Genomic DNA, 16,170 nt, shown 5'->3' with positions numbered 1-16,170 from the left:
AGTGACAAATAAAATGTAATCTAGCAATTCGACCAAAAAACATTGCTTTAAAAAAAGACGAGCTCAAACCTAAATAATAGATTTAAACATAAGCATTTAATATTGCATCCATTGTATTTGTAGCAGCCTGTCTTACCTTGTGACACAAATTTTCCAGAGCATAACCCCAGCAGCTCATCCATGTCATCTTTCTTGGACACTTCGTCATCATGCTGACTGGAGTCTGAGAGGGAGCCCCTGAAGTTTCCTGAGCACAGGTCCAACAACTCTCCCATGTTAGCATCCATAGCATTCTCATCCATTGTATCCAATACTAGCCTTTGCTTAGCAGAGCTGTATTTAGTCCTGTTGTGCCCTACGTTTAGAAACCTTTAAAAAGGCAAATATAGACATTAAATACAACACCACAGTAAAATGATCCAACACAACAACAATTTAGCCCCTTAAAGGGAACCTGTCACCAGAAAAAACGCTATTAACCTGAAGATATGGGGTTAATCAGCAGGTTAAGAGCATTATTATGCTGCCAGACTCCCGCACTTAGCCTAAAGCTGCAAGGAGAAAATTATCTTTATTCTCCCCAGCAGCGTTCCCATTTTAGTCACGGGGTCAGCGCAGGTTCAGTCAACGCTCTGAGAATACAGAGAGGCGGCTGTAACTGCGCCCTCGGCACTGACTAACAGCTGCGCCCCAATGTAGAGGGAGTGTCAATCAGGGCATATTTCAGATTTTGACTCATCAGTCCACACCACCTACTTCTATCCATTTTCAGCAACCCAGTCCCTATGTTTTTGGGCAGATGAGTCTTTTGGCTTTGTTTTCAAGTCAAAAGTATGTCTTTTTGGCTTCAATTCTTCCATGAAGACGACTTTTGGCCAGACCTCTACGAATAGTAGATGGGTATAGCTGGGCTCAATCGGCTTGCTGCCAGTTCTGAGCTGATTGGACTGCTGGACATCTTCCAATTAAGAATGGAAATAAGCATGTGTCTTTGATCTGCTGCACCAAGTTACCTTGGCCAACCACTCCATCTAAGTTCCTCAATGTTGCTTATTTCTTGAGGAGTCTTCAAAAAAGCTTCAACAGCACATCCTGAAACCACAGTCTGCTTCATAATCTTTGCCATGGAGAGACCTTGCCGATGCAGTACAACTACCTTGAGTCTTGTTGGTGTGCTAGGTCTTGCCATGGTGTATGTGACCTGTGACATGAAACGGTCTTCCATAACCTCACCTTTGTAGCAGAGTTTGGCTGTACCACGCCCAGTTTTAAGCCTCTTACACAGATGTTTCTGCTTCAGTTAATGACTTTCAACCTAAATGATCATTAGCACTTGTTTGGTATAACTGGTCAATCATATACCAGACTATATTCGTACAGAATCAAAAGGGTGGTAACATCAAATATTGATTTGATTTAGATTTCTCTTTTGCTCATTGATAAAAAAAAAAGCTTCTATTTTTTAAAGCACTCTTACTTTGTAGCATTTTTTCCCTGCCAGTAACTTTTGCTAAGCACTATATTACACAAATTGAGCCTGATGCAAAAATTCCCATTACACCCAAATAATCACAAACAGTATGAATGGAGCATAAACAGTGATTACATTGATACACAGTAGTTCTTACCCATCAGCATCCAGTAACTGGCTTTGCGTGTCATCCAAGGAAAACTGGAATTGAGAGTCGACACCAGCACAGGCAAAAGACTCTTTAGGCTCAGGTGAAGCATTGTACAGATCCTGGGAATCTTCCACGGGAAGCGATGGTTCTGACATCTTCCCTGAACTCTAAATTCACCATTAAAGTCCATTAAGTCACTATTAAGGTCTTAAAAGTATGCAAAGCCAAAAACAGAATCCACTTACACATCACTTAAAAAAAAAAAAAAAAAAAAAAGTGAAAGCCAGAAGTTATGCAGCAACAAGTAAAGTACCTTTGATGCAGAGTTGAGGAAGTTGGCTTTGAAGGTAACAGGGGACGGTGACCGGAATCCCCCTATGCCAGAAAGGAAAGAGCTTCGCCCGTTTTTGTTAAGAGGCTGGTATGAAGGAATCATGGATCCAATAAGTTCAAAACTGCTGTTGTGGCTGCTGTCTTTTGTCATGGGTAAAGTAAAATAATCGTCCTCCGCTGAACAAATTTTAAGGGGGAGGAGAAGGGGAAAAAAAAAAAAATATGAATGTAGAAGCTACAAGTTTCAGTGAAATGCTTTCTCTTTTTTTATTTCCTTTTAAATTTACTAAAAAGTACTTTTAATTACCGAGTTTATCATCACTGCCTTTACACTCGTCATGCTCCATCTTATCAGGCATGGAATCACTACATGACAAAAACAGATCCATATTAACACATGCCTCTGTAGCTGTGACAATACAACAATCCAAAGGATTATAATTCGTATTTATATCAAATTGTTATTCAGTAGTACATAATATACATTCATTTAAAGAGAACCTGTCAGCATGATGTTTAAAGTTAAACGTCAAATGCTGATTGAAGAAGAACAAAGCAAATTTCTTCAAAGAAATCAATTTAATCTGTATAACAGTGCTATTACGGCCATGTTTTTACGTCAACTTGCAAAATTTTGTTGACAAGTTCTCTTTAACTTGCAAGAAAATTAGATATTTATGAAAATAAAATCAGAGGAGTTAATATAACATCCAGCCCCCTTTAGTAATTGCAGCAGCCTGGGCTCTTCGGAGAAGGATTTTTGCAAGGTTTTGCTGTGTTTTTAAGGATATTTTGTTACTAACTTGATGTCACTTGCAGGAGGACTTTAAGGGACTGATACCTAAAAATGTTTACGCCACAAAACTGGGGTTATACAGTTTGAATAGTCTCAAAAATTTTGTGCAACTTAGAGTTGTAGCTAGCAGTAGGAGAAGCAGAGAAACCTCGATGGTCACCACAAGTAATAATCAACAGAACATTGAGATCTACTGGGAACAATTTTACTCTAAAGGAAAATTAAGACTGCACCTTACAGGTAAAAAATTTGGATGGCTGTTAGATCCCCCAATAAACTTGACAAAAAATGGGTTTTCTGTTGTGGAACAAAAAAAAAAAAAAAGAAAAAAAAAATGAAAAACAATGTTTCTCATGAGTGTCATTGGTGGACACAGATCATGGGACGTTCAAAAGCAGTCCCTAGAGGAGGCAAGAAAAAAAATGAATGATCACACGGCTGTCACTGAACGACGCGATCTGGAAATGTATAACAGAATGCACATTTATGCACCCTATGGAACTCTAAAGTGTACTAGATAACATTTGTACAGAATGAGCTCCATTTAAGACAGGGGTCTCAAACACGCGGCCCGCGGGCCGCATGCGGCCCCTGAGGCTGCTTTATGCGGCCTGCAGGCACAGACCCCTAGATGATCCCGACCAGGTCCAGGAGGAGCCGCCGACAGCAGCGCTGAATTGCCACACAGAGACTGTCTCCCAGCACAGCATTTCCAATGCCAGCCGCTGGCCAATCAGAGGCCAGCAGCTGATATCTGCGTGTCGGCGCAGTGAGTATGACGTCATTGCCATACGCAGATGTCAGCTGCTGGCCTCTGATTGGCCAGCGGCTGACATTGAAAATGCTGTGCTGGGAGACGGTCTCTGTGCGGAAATGCAGCGCTGCTGTCGGCGGCTCCTCCTGGACCAGGTCGGGATCGTCAAGGGGTCGGACTCTGTGGTGCCTGCGGGCCACATCTGCAGGAAGGCCGCCGAGGGAACGGAGGACAGGTGAGAATCATCTTTTTTTTTCTATTTTATGTGTGTGAAGAACAGCACAGGGGGCACATAGCCACAAGAGGGGACCTGGATGGGGCACATAGCCACAGGATGGGGACCTGGATGGGGCACATAGCCTCAAGATGGGGACCTGGATGGGGCACATAGCCTCAAGATGTGGTCCTGGATGGGGCACATAGCCACAAGATGGGGACCTGGATGGGGCACATTGCCACAGGATGGGGACCTGGATGGGGCACATAGCCACAAGATGGGGACCTGGATGGGGCACATAGCCACAAGATGGGGACCTGGATGGGGCACATAGCCACAAGATGGGGACCTGGATGGGGAACATTGCCACAGGATGGGGACCTGGATGGGGCACATAGCCACAAGATGGGGACCTGGATGGGGAACATTGCCACAGGATGGGGACCTGGATGGGGCACATAGCCACAAGATGGGGACCTGGATGGGGCACATAGCCACAAGATGTGGTCCTGGATGGGGCACATAGCCACAAGATGGGGACCTGGATGGGGCACATTGCCACAGGATGGGGACCTGGATGGGGCACATAGCCTCAAGATGGGGACCTGGATGGGGCACATAGCCTCAAGATGTGGTCCTGGATGGGGCACATAGCCACAAGATGGGGACCTGGATGGGGCACATAGCCACAAGATGGGGACCTGGATGGGGCACATAGCCACAAGATGGGGACCTGGATGGGGCACATAGCCACAAGATGGGGACCTGGATGGGGAACATTGCCACAGGATGGGGACCTGGATGGGGCACATAGCCACAAGATGGGGACCTGGATGGGGAACATTGCCACAGGATGGGGACCTGGATGGGGCACATAGCCACAAGATGGGGACCTGGATGGGGAACATTGCCAGAGGATGGGGACCTGGATGGGGCACATAGCCCCAAGATGGGGACCTGGATGAGACACATTAGTACAAGATGGGCGCCAGGATGGGGAACGTTGCCACAGGATGGGGACCTGGATGGGGCACATAGCCACAAGATGGGGACCTGGATGGGGCACATAGCCACAAGATAGGGACCTGGATGGGGCACATAGCCACAAGATAGGGACCTGGATGGGGCACATAGCCACAAGATGGGGACCTGGATGGGGCACATAGCCACAAGATGGGGACCTGGATGGGGCACATAGCCACAAGATAGGGACCTGGATGGGGCACATAGCCACAAGATAGGGACCTGGATGGGGCACATAGCCACAAGATGGGGACCTGGATGGGGCACATAGCCACAAGATGGGGACCTGGATGGGGCACATAGCCACAAGATGGGGACCTGGATGGGGCACATAGCCACAAGATGGGGACCTGGATGAGGCACATTAGTACAAGATGGGCGCCAGGATGGGGAACATTGCCAAAAGATGGGGACCTGGATGGAGCACATAGACACAAGATGGGGACCTGGATCGGGAACATTGCCACAGGATGGGGACCTGGATGGGGCAAATAGCCACAGGATGGGGACCTGGATGGGGTACATAGCCACAAGATGGGGACCTGGATGGGGCACATAGCCACAAGATAGGGACCTGGATGGGGCACATAGCCACAAGATGGGGACCTGGATGGGGCACATAGCCACAAGATGGGGACCTGGATGGGGCACATAGCCACAAGATAGGGACCTGGATGGGGCACATAGCCACAAGATAGGGACCTGGATGGGGCACATAGCCACAAGATGGGGACCTGGATGGGGCACATAGCCACAAGATGGGGACCTGGATGGGGCACATAGCCACAAGATGGGGACCTGGATGGGGCACATAGCCACAAGATGGGGACCTGGATGAGGCACATTAGTACAAGATGGGCGCCAGGATGGGGAACATTGCCAAAAGATGGGGACCTGGATGGAGCACATAGACACAAGATGGGGACCTGGATCGGGAACATTGCCACAGGATGGGGACCTGGATGGGGCAAATAGCCACAGGATGGGGACCTGGATGGGGTACATAGCCACAAGATGGGGATCTGGATGGGGCAAATAGCCACAGGATGGGGACCTGGATGGGGTACATAGCCACAAGATGGGGACCTGCATGGGACACATAGCCACAGGATGGGGACCTGGATGGGGCACATAGTCACAGGATGGGGACCTGCATGGGGTACATAACCACAAGATGGAGACCTGGATGGGGCACATAGCCACAAGATGGGGACCTGGATGGGGCACATAGCCACAGGATGGGGACCTGGATGGGGCACATTAGTACAAGATGGGGACTTGGATGGGGAACATTACTACAAGATGTTTTCCATTATTACTATATGATGCTAATTGTAAGACAATATTACTGTATGTGGCCAATTGGGGGAAATAAAATTGTAAAAAAAATAAAAAATAAAATAAAGCATGAAAAAATATTGGGCACTAAAAATGCTGTTTTATAAGTAAACTAAAGTAAACACAAAAAAGTGCACGTTTATTATCGCCACATCCATAACGACCCAAGCCATAAGAAAATAAACACGGCAAAAATGTTCAAAAGGTGTATACAAAAAAAAATGGTATCGCTAAAAATGTCACATTGAACAAAGAATGCGGCCCCCCAAATTCAAATTTTTTCCATGTGCGGCCCATATACCCAGCCGAGTTTGAGACCCCTGATTTAAGATGATTAGAAACATAAAACTTGTGCTACACTGGAACGGCTATTCTGAACAGGAAGATGTCTACACTGCGGAAATAAGCCCATTATGCCACTGTGGAAGAAACAAGCCTGACAGAAGGAAAAAGAGGTTGATGTCCCAATTACACAAAAGGTTAAAAACCTACTTAGGGAGTAGGGGAACAAGGTCTAAATCACCTTGTCCTGGTGATCACCCCAAAAATATTAATAAATCAAAGATCAGATTAACCCTTTCCCATCCAAGAATGTATCTCATACGCTGTGCCAAGCGTAGCAACTCAGTAACTACTAATATTATGTCATATTTTAGCCAGCTGAGCCAGAATGGCCGTTGTAATAGTGACCCAGGTCAAGATATCTGGGGTTAAATTGAAAACTGCAGGTGTGTGGCAATAGGCACTCCTGACTCTCTTTAACCCATGATATCACGGGCATGACTGCAACTACAGCCGAGATTCTGCTCTCATTTTAATGCTAACAATTATTAAAAATGAGCTCTGAACTGCTTCTGTATCTGTGATCCAGGCTGAGAGAAAGCCTATAAAAGCACCCATCAGCTTGTAAAGGAGGAGGAAAGGGCTGCAGCGTTTTAATTTATAAGACTTTACTTGTACATGTCCAATATGTGAAAATTGTCCTTGCTACCAGAGATGCAAAATGTCACACAGCCCTATCAGCTAAAGGATTAAGGTTATATGAACATATTAATGGAAAGGATTTGGTCATCAAGAAGTGAAAAGTAGAGTATCTTAATTTACACCAGCGCATAAGGACTTGTGTGTTTAATGGCAGATCAAGGAGGTGACTTTAACCCCTTTCTGACATGAGACGTATCCATACGTCCCTGTGGCCTGGTACTTATTGACCAGGGACGTATGGATACGTCTAGGCGAGTTTGCGCGCGCAGCCTCTGATCGCCGCTGGATGTCAGCTGATTGTGACAGCCGGGACTCTGCCTGCACACTAAATGCTGCAATCGCAGCATTTAGTGTGCAGGCAGAGGGAAGAAAGCTTGTACAATTATATATATATATATATATATATATATATATATATATATATATATATATATATATATATATATATATATATATATATATATATTACACACACACATACATAAAAATCACAATAAAAGACGTAGTTACTTACCGGTAACGGGATTTCTCAGAGCCCATGACGGCACCACGGAGAGAGGGGCTCCGCCCTTCAAGGACAGGAAACCTACAGATAAAAATGGCGGTACCTCTCTCCTGCATCCGTTGTTTACAGAGCATGAGAGGACAACCAGGTTAGTAACACAAAATTTTACAATTTAAGACCTCGCTAGACACACCACGTGGCTACAAAAATTAACCAATAAACGTGCACACCCACACGTGAAGGGAGGGAATGTACGGGTGCCGTCATGGCCTCTGAGAAATCCCGTTACCGTTAAGTAACTACGCCTTTCTCCTTCCCCCATGGTGGCACCATGGAGAGAATTGCAGAGAAGTGACTCATTAGGGGGGGGGGGGGGGGGGGGCACAGCTTCCAGAACCCTCCTCCCGAAAGTAAGGTCTGAAGAAGAGGTTAAGTCTAGCCGGTAGTGATCAAAGAAGGTAGAGGGGGAAGACCAGGTTGCCGCTCTACATATCTGCTCTATCTTGTTGAGTGGGCCTTCAGTTTCTCCGGGTCAGCTTCTCCACGTGAGGAGTAGGATAATGTGATGGCTTCCCTTATCCATCTGGACAGCATGCCCTTAGAAGCTTTCTTCCCCTTACGAGGACCCTGAAAGCAGACAAAGAACTATCCTGCCTACACTCTTGTGTTGCCTCTAGATACTGGATTAGGCACCTTCTGACATCTAGTGTATGCAGGACCCTCTCTTTCATGTTCCTAGGGTTAGGGCAGAAAGAAGGGAGGGTGATTTCCTGGGACCTGTGAAATCTTGACACCACCTTTGGTAGATAGGCAGGGTCAGTTTTCAGAATAACCCTATCCTCCAAGATTTGTGTGAACGGGGGGCCTGCCGATAGGGCCTGAATATCACTAACCCTACGTGCGGATGTGAAGGCTACCAAGAGTGCTGTTTTTAGAGACAGAGTTTTTAGGGATGCTTCTGACAGGGGTTCAAAAGGTGCCTCTGTTAGGGCTGAAAGGACCAAGTTTAAATCCCAGGGTGTAGTATCTCGGGATGGGATAGGACGGGATCTAGCTGATGCCTTAATGAACCTAGATACCCATCTATCCCTGGCTAGGTCAAAATTATAGAGCGCTCCCAGGGCCGCAACTTGAACTTTTAAGGTACTTGTGGCCAGGCCCTGCTCCAAACCCCTCTGTAAAAATTCCAGGATAGCTGTCAAAGGAACCTCCCCACCCAACCTGGAACCTGAGACTGAAAGGAATTTCTTCCAGGTTTTCCCGTATAGTTTGGTGGTGACTGGTTTTCTACTTTGAAGTAGTGTGGTGATCAAATTTGGGGAGAAACCTTTTGTCTTTCAGAAGAGCCCTCTCAAATTCCAGGCTGTCAAGTGTAAGCTTGACACCTGAGGATGGAGGACCGGACCCTGAGAAAGAAGCTCCGGGAGAACCCATGGATCGGAGATTGACAACCTCCTCAGCCATGAAAACCATGCTCTCTTTGGCCAAAAGGGGGCTATTAGGATTACCCTCGCTTCCTCTTCTCTGATTTTCCTCAGAACAGCTGGAATCAGAGCGGTTGGAGGAAAAGCGTAAGCTAGAGGGTAATTCCAAGGGATCATAAAGGCATCCACGGCTACCGGGTTCCCTTTGGGATCTAGGGAGCAAAAAGAGCGTGTTTTTTTGTTCTGATTGTTAGCAAACAGATCTATGGAGGGCCGGCCCCACCTTTGTACAATCTGCCGAAAAACCGCCTGACTTAATTCCCACTCGCCCTGCTTCAACTGAGTCCGACTCAAAGTCTGCGGTGCGGTTTTCTACCCCTTTTATGTGTAGAGCGGATAGGGATTGCAAGTTCTCCTCGGCTAAGTGAAAGATGATCTCTGTCGTATGCATTAGGGAATGGGATCGTGTACCCCCTTGGTGGTTCAGGTATGCCACTACTACTCGGTTGTCTGAGAAGACCCTGACGTGATGTTCTTGTAGTGTGTGCATGAACTCCCGGAGTGCCTGCTCTACTGCTAGGAGCTCCTTCATGTTTGAGGACATTAGTTTCAGGCGTTCTGTCCAGACCCCCTGAGCCACCAGGTTGTTGAGGTGGGCCCCCCAGCCCCCGGGGCTTGCATCTGTGGTCAGGACTTGCGGTGTCGGGATTGTCCAAGGAATCCCCCGGGCCAGATTGTGTATGTTCCCCCACCACTCTAGGGAAAGTGTGGTTTTTACAGATAGCGTTAACAGCCCTTCTAAACGCCCTTTTAGTGCTTTTTCTGCCTCTAGGATTTCCCACTGAAGGGTTCTGGTATGTATTTGAGCCCATTGAACGGCCAGAAAGCACGCTGTCAGGGAACATGGCCTTCCGAAGGGACATAGACGGGTAGTATTTTGCCTGTGATATCAGGTTTAAGATTTTTTGAATTTTCCCTGAGGGGAGACGACACTCCTGAATTTTTGAATCCAGTATGACGCCTAGGTACTCCTGTATCAGGCATGGTTCGGTCTTGGACTTTTCCAGATTCAAAAGCCACCCTAAGCGAGTCAAGGAATCCATGACCTTTTCCAGATGGGATTTGCAGTCTAGGAAGGAGCTGCCTATTATCAGGAAGTCGTCTAGGTATGGGACGACCAGGGTGTTCTGTTCCCTTAGATGAGCCATCACCTCTGCAACCACTTTGAAGACCCTCAGGGCTACGGCGATGCCGAATGGGAGGGCTGTATATTGGTAGTGCTTGACCACTCCACCCATAGGAACAGCCAACGAGGATCTTCTGGTAGTCCTTGTGTATCGGGACGTGATAATAAATGTCTTAAGTCCAGGACGGCCATGAAACAACCAGGAAACAGCATTTTTATTGAAGATTTTATTGTTTCCAATTTGAAGGGTTCCACCTTCAACAGCTTTTTCAGATTCACAATCGTCCTGTATGTCCCATCTGTTTTTTTTCTCCGGAATACTGGAGAATAGAAGCCCATGCCTTCCTCCCCCCCGGGACCTCCTGGAGGACTGCTTTCCCTACCTTTTCCCTGCTCCTCGTTTGAAGATCTTTCGGGGGTTATGATAAAGTTTCTCTGCGGGACTTTGAGGAACTGGAGTTTCAGGCCCGATTGTATTAGGCTCAGAATCCATGAACTGTTGGATATTATCTCCCAGGCCGGGAGAAAACTTGATAGCCTTCCCCCCACCTGGGGCAAATCTTCATTGGGGGGCCTTTCTGTTATCATTGGAGGGCTTGTTAAATAGGAATCCCTTGGTCTTCCTTCTCCTGTCTTCCCACCTATCCTGCTCTTTGGGGGGGGGGTTTTCTACGCATAAATATTCTACTCCGAAAAGGCATCATGTAGGCAGTATCAGACGGGACAGGAAACCGTTTCTTGTTATCCCCTGCTTTATCCAGGATGTCATCAAGGGCAGGCCCAAATAGAAACTCGCCCTCACAGGGGATGGAGCATAATCTGGATTTAGTTTGTAGGTTCCCCGTGGCCAACATTTGAGCCAGAGGGCTCGTCTAGCCGCGTTAGCAAGCCCTGCCGCTCTAGCACTTAACCTGACGGAGTCCGCCGAGGCGTCTGCCAGGAAGGCCGCTGCCCCTTTCATTATCGGGATAGCTTCAAGGATTGTGTCTCTGGATGTCTTCTGCCTCAGTTGTGATTTTAGCTGGTCCATTAGAGATCTGTCCGTACACGTGGCAGCTATCGCCGGTTTTAAACCCCCCCCCTCCCCGGCAGCTTCCCATGAACCCTTTAAGAAGGTGTCTGCCTTTTTATCCATGGGGTCTTTTAAGACACCCATGTCCTCAAATAGAAGGGAGTATTTTTTTTTGAGGCTTTGGCTATAGCGACATCCAGTTTCAGTGCTTTCTCCCAAAAGGAGCATACGGGGTCCTCAAACGGGTACTTTCGTTTAGGGGAAAGGAAGCCCTTCCTCTCCAGTCTTTTCCACTCTTTCATAATCAGCGAATGAACATGTTCGTTGAGTGGAAAAGATCTCCTTTTTCTGTTCTAGGTCGCTGAACATCATGTCTTGTATGGATTTTTTGGGCCGGGGATCTGTTAGACCCATGGTAGACCTGACTGCCTTGATGAGGCTGTTTCCTCAACGGGAAAACAGCTCCGACCTCCTCTAACTGTAGACGAGGAAGAGGAGGAGGAAGAGTCCGAATCCCCATCATCCTCAGAACTACTAGACGTGGACTCGGGGGATATGTTTTTAGTTTTCTTTAATCTTTTGCCCTGAAAAGATTTAATAGTGTTTTCGACTTGCGACTTAATTAGGTCTCTAAATTTCAGAGGCAAATCTCGGGGTTCCCTCACATATAGTCTGCTCAATACATGAGCTGCAGAGTCTCTTTTCCCAAGTAGTGGGCAAGACCTCAGTGCATAATGCACAAGTCCTATTTTTTGTTTTCTCTTTTTTCCCTACGGGAGACAAGAGAGAGCAAGGGCCCCTAGTTACAAAGTGGACTTTCACGAAGCTCACTTACCAACCAGACGGAAGAGCAGGTACCGGTTCAGGAGGTGGAGCCATCTTTGTAGCCGGAGTCCTCCTGGAAGATGCCGAGGTGGAGTCCTTGCAGCGCTGCGACGATCTGCCAGAGCGCCCGCTTCCACTCCGGTCCTGGCGCCCCGTCTCTTCCGGTCCCTTTTTCCGTTGGGTTGGCGGTGGTGGCGGCGACTGAGGATGTGAGATATATATATTTTTTTTTTTTTCTCACACAGCGTGCCAGAGCCCAGAAGAGCAAATACTGGGGTCCTCTGCTGTGTTTTAAGGCACTGGGAGTCCCTCCCAAGGTGCCTGTAGTGACCCGCCCCCCCCCCTTCCTCCCCCGCACCTGTGGAGGTACGCCCATGCAGACTGGTTACCCAGTCATGCATTGCGGCGCCGCGTCAACCGGGGGCGGACGTCCGCGCCTGCCAAGACTGGCTACCCAGTCATGCATTGCGGCGCCGCATCATCCAGGGGCGCCCACGTATGCGCGGTGAACCCGGAAGCTTAAATGCATGCTGCCGGGCCGAGTGCGTTCTCACCTCCGCAACCAGGGGGGGTCTTAGCACAGTCCTGCGCCTCCTCTTCGTCCAGACCCCCCTCCGCACACCCTAAAGGCCCACTGACCTCAGCGGTGGCGCTTCAGGGCACCGCACCAGCCGGGCAGGGGGACCCCCGCTGCCTGGATCGGACTGGCCGGGCCTGGCATTCCACGACGACCATCTTCTGGCACCCCGCAGGTATACCTCCTCCTGACTGTAGGATCCCGTCAAGGAGAAGAAACCAACTGATGCGGGAGAGAGGCACCGCCCTTTTATCTGTAGGTTTCCTGTCCTTGAAGGGCGGATCCCCTCTCTCCGTGGTGCCGTCATGGGGGAAGGAGAAAATATATTGTACCCATAAGTAACCTTTTTTTTCCCTATAAAAATAAAGTACACATTTGGTATCGCCACATCCGGAACAACCTGACACAGAACGGTCCCACTAGTTAACCCCTTCAGTAAACAGCGCAAAAAAAGAGGAGGCAAAAACGATGCTTTATTATACCACCAAACAAAGAGTGTAATAAAACGCGATCAAAAAGACGAATGTAAATAAAAATGTGACGGCTGAAAATGTCATCTTGTCCCGCAAAAAGCAAGCTGCCATACAGCTCCATCAACGGAAAAATAAAAAAAAGTTATAACTCTCAGAATAAAGCGCTGCAAAAAATTTTTTTTTTCTAAAAAATGTTTTGGTGCTTTTGCACAATAAAAACTAACAAAACGCTATAAATGTGGTACCGTTGTAATAGTACTGACCCGAAGAAGGTTTTTGAGTGTCGGTCAAAATATGGAAAAATTATAGCTCTCAAACTATGGCGATGTAAAAACTAGTTTGTGCAATAAAAAGTGTCTTTTAGTGTGTGACAGCAGCCAAGCATTAAAACCCGCTATAAATCTGGTATTGCTGGCCTATGATCTGTCGGCGTTCATCTTTTTATTAGGCAAGCATAAAAGTGCCATCGCTCAGTTTTGTTAACTTCAAAAAAGGACAATGCTGAAGAGAGGCCAGACTGAGTCCAGAGTAACTCTGCTGCCTCTGTGACGCCCTCCCTGAGCGAATTGGGGGAGATACTCGGAGCCGGGCCTTGCGGATGTTGTGGGGTGATGCAGTTGTGGCCTAGACCCGTTCCGTGCCCAGGGCTGTCACAAAAATTGGGCTTCTGGATGAGTGGTTGTTCGACTACGCCACCTGTGGTTTCTGGTGAAGGCCACTAGCGCTGCGACAGTCCTCTGAGGCTGATGTTATGGCAGCTTGGTTGGTACTACTCCCCACAGGCGGAGTAGGCCTCAGGGCAGTGATTGATGAACTGTGGAGGAATGGTGGGTGCAGTGCCGTGCAGGAATAAACAAGCGGAGACGGTGAATGATGTCATCCGAGTACTTTACTCACTTTAGATGAACTTTCAGCCGCAAAGCTTCTCTCTGCTACACACGGCGTACTGCGACCACCAGGAGGGGGGTTCAGCGCTCCCCAGGTAGATCAGGAGCACCTGTCAAGACCCGTTAGTGTGTTCCTCTCCTTAGTAAGTTCTCCCACTGAGTCTTCTCCTGACTGTGTGTGGTATGAATGTTGTGTAAGGCAGGGTCCCACTGGATAAAAGCAGGTTTGAGAGATACAGGTGGCGAATCAGCTCCGTCTGTATCCCCCTGGGATCCACTAAGCCTCCGGGCTTTTCTGACTGAGACGTGAAGTGACAAAGTCAGATATCGGGGGCCGGTTACCCCTCTTGCAGCAGGAATCCCTCTGACTAAGCCAGAGTGAAGAATACAGGTGGCGACTCCGCTCCGTCCGTAACCCCTGGGATCCTTTTGCCTGTGGAGCTCCCCTCCAAGGCCTTAGAACAAGACCCTGACTGGGCAGAGACACTGGTTAACTATGACCCGCTCCTCGTCTCAAGGCCAGAGTACGAGGACCGTGTATCTTCAGCCAGCTACAGACTCTTGCTGGACCCTGACAGAAGACCACAATCAAAAGACCTTGAACTTAAGATGGCCGTAGATTATATATGATTCTGTATGTGTTTCTTGTAAGTGTTTCCTCCACCCTCATCCACTACCTGGTTCCCCCTATCTTTGGTTCTCCCCCCATCTCCTCTATCCCAGGACGGGGCAGCACCCTGGTGCATTTAGACCCCCTACAGGACAGGAGTGGTGTAGTGTTGAGTGGTGAAGTGGGGTCCTGTGAGATGCTCCATCCTTACCTGGAAGAGGAGATACCACACCTCTATCTGAGGTGCAGTACCCCTGTGGCGACTGAACCCTCAGGGGCACCACACCTCATTATAGTGAATTGATTCCTCGGGGGTTTTATCTGAATCACGTCACTTGGAGATTTAGATGGAAACCCAAATATAAGTGCTCAGCGTAAAGCGCAGGCTAAATGTGATCCAAAATGTTATGTAAAATGTTCCCAACAAAAGCTTCAACTCAATCCTCAAAAAAAAGCAAGTCCCCACTCAGGTCCGTCATCTGTTTTCAGAAATATAGGGGGTTCCATTTTAGCTCTGGAAAAGCACCATGGCAAATTGAGCAAATTCTGCACTCCCAAATCCAAGTGCCCCCTCCCGTCTGAGCTCCAGTGTACCTAAACCGCAGTTAGAGTCCACATGTTTAGCATTTCAGTAGCGATGAGAGCCCTTCTAATTTATAGGTGCATGTCTCCAGAAGCATGAGCTGGGCATAATGTACTGGTCACTACAATGGCAGATTTGCAATTTTCACTCAGCAGCAACCACTGCTGCTTCTTTCTGGAAAATACCCATGGAGTCAAAATCATCACTACACCTGTAGATAAATTCCCAGAGGAGTATAATTTCCAAAATGGGGTCACTTGAGGGGAGATTCTGCTCTTCTAGCACTTAGGGTTTCTGTATATCACATCCAGGGTCGGTCTGGGCTGGCGGGATACCGGGAAATTTCCCGGTGGGCCCCGCCCCCTGCTGCAGAGTAGAGGGGGGAGAAGAGAACAAAAAAAAATCCTGCGGTTTTAAGGGGCACGGGCCCTTTAAAAGCGCAGGCACAGTGTATGCAGGGACGCGCGCACGCAGCGTTCATTACCTGAACCACCGCGGCGCACGTCCCAGTGAAGCAGCTGAAGCTGCGTGTCTCCCTTCGCCGGCCGGCGCATGACGTCATCGTCATGCGCCTGCTGTGAAGGAGGCGCGCAACTCAGGAGAAGGAGGACACCGCACGGGATCGCAGGAAGGTAAGAGGTGTGTGTGTGTGTGTGTGTGTGTGTGTGTGTGTGTGTGTGTGTGTGTGTGTGTGTGTGTGTGTGTGTGTGTGTGTGTGTGTGTGTGTATGTATGTATGTAATGGTCTGGACCCACAAGGGGGGGGGGCCCAGCTGGACAGACCCACAAGGGGGGGGGGGCCCAGCTGGACAGACCCACAAGGGGGGGGGGGCCCAGCTGGACAGACCCACAAGGGGGGGGGGGGGCCCAGCTGGACAGACCCACAAGGGGGGGGGGGGGGCCCAGCTGGACAGACCCACAAGGGGGGGGGGGGGGCCCAGCTGGACAGACCCACAAGGGGGGGGGGCCCAGCTGGACAGACCCACAAGGGGGGGGGGGCCCAGCTGGACAGACCCACAAGG

At 48.6% G+C, this 16,170-nt stretch overlaps 1 protein-coding gene across 1 annotated transcript in view; it reads right to left on the bottom strand.

Annotated features, from left to right (window-relative positions):
* CLSPN (claspin) overlaps nucleotides 1-16,170 on the bottom strand; it is a 62,114-nt gene that overhangs the window by 9,556 nt on the left and 36,388 nt on the right. Inside the window, exons 12-15 of the mRNA XM_073665941.1 lie at nucleotides 2,263-2,321; nucleotides 1,936-2,132; nucleotides 1,629-1,789; nucleotides 137-369 (exon numbers count right to left, since the gene is read on the bottom strand). Of these exons, the coding sequence (XP_073522042.1) occupies nucleotides 137-369; nucleotides 1,629-1,789; nucleotides 1,936-2,132; nucleotides 2,263-2,321 (650 nt within the window). The remainder of the gene's footprint in view (nucleotides 1-136; nucleotides 370-1,628; nucleotides 1,790-1,935; nucleotides 2,133-2,262; nucleotides 2,322-16,170) is intronic.

The sequence above is a fragment of the Phyllobates terribilis genome, unplaced genomic scaffold (assembly GCF_046119375.1).
Source record: "Phyllobates terribilis strain yellow unplaced genomic scaffold, ASM4611937v1 Scaffold_2__4_contigs__length_985480577, whole genome shotgun sequence".
NCBI lineage: Eukaryota > Metazoa > Chordata > Amphibia > Anura > Dendrobatidae > Phyllobates > Phyllobates terribilis.
The sequence above is the reverse complement of the archived record's forward strand: the minus strand, read 5'-3'. Positions and strand labels throughout refer to the sequence as shown.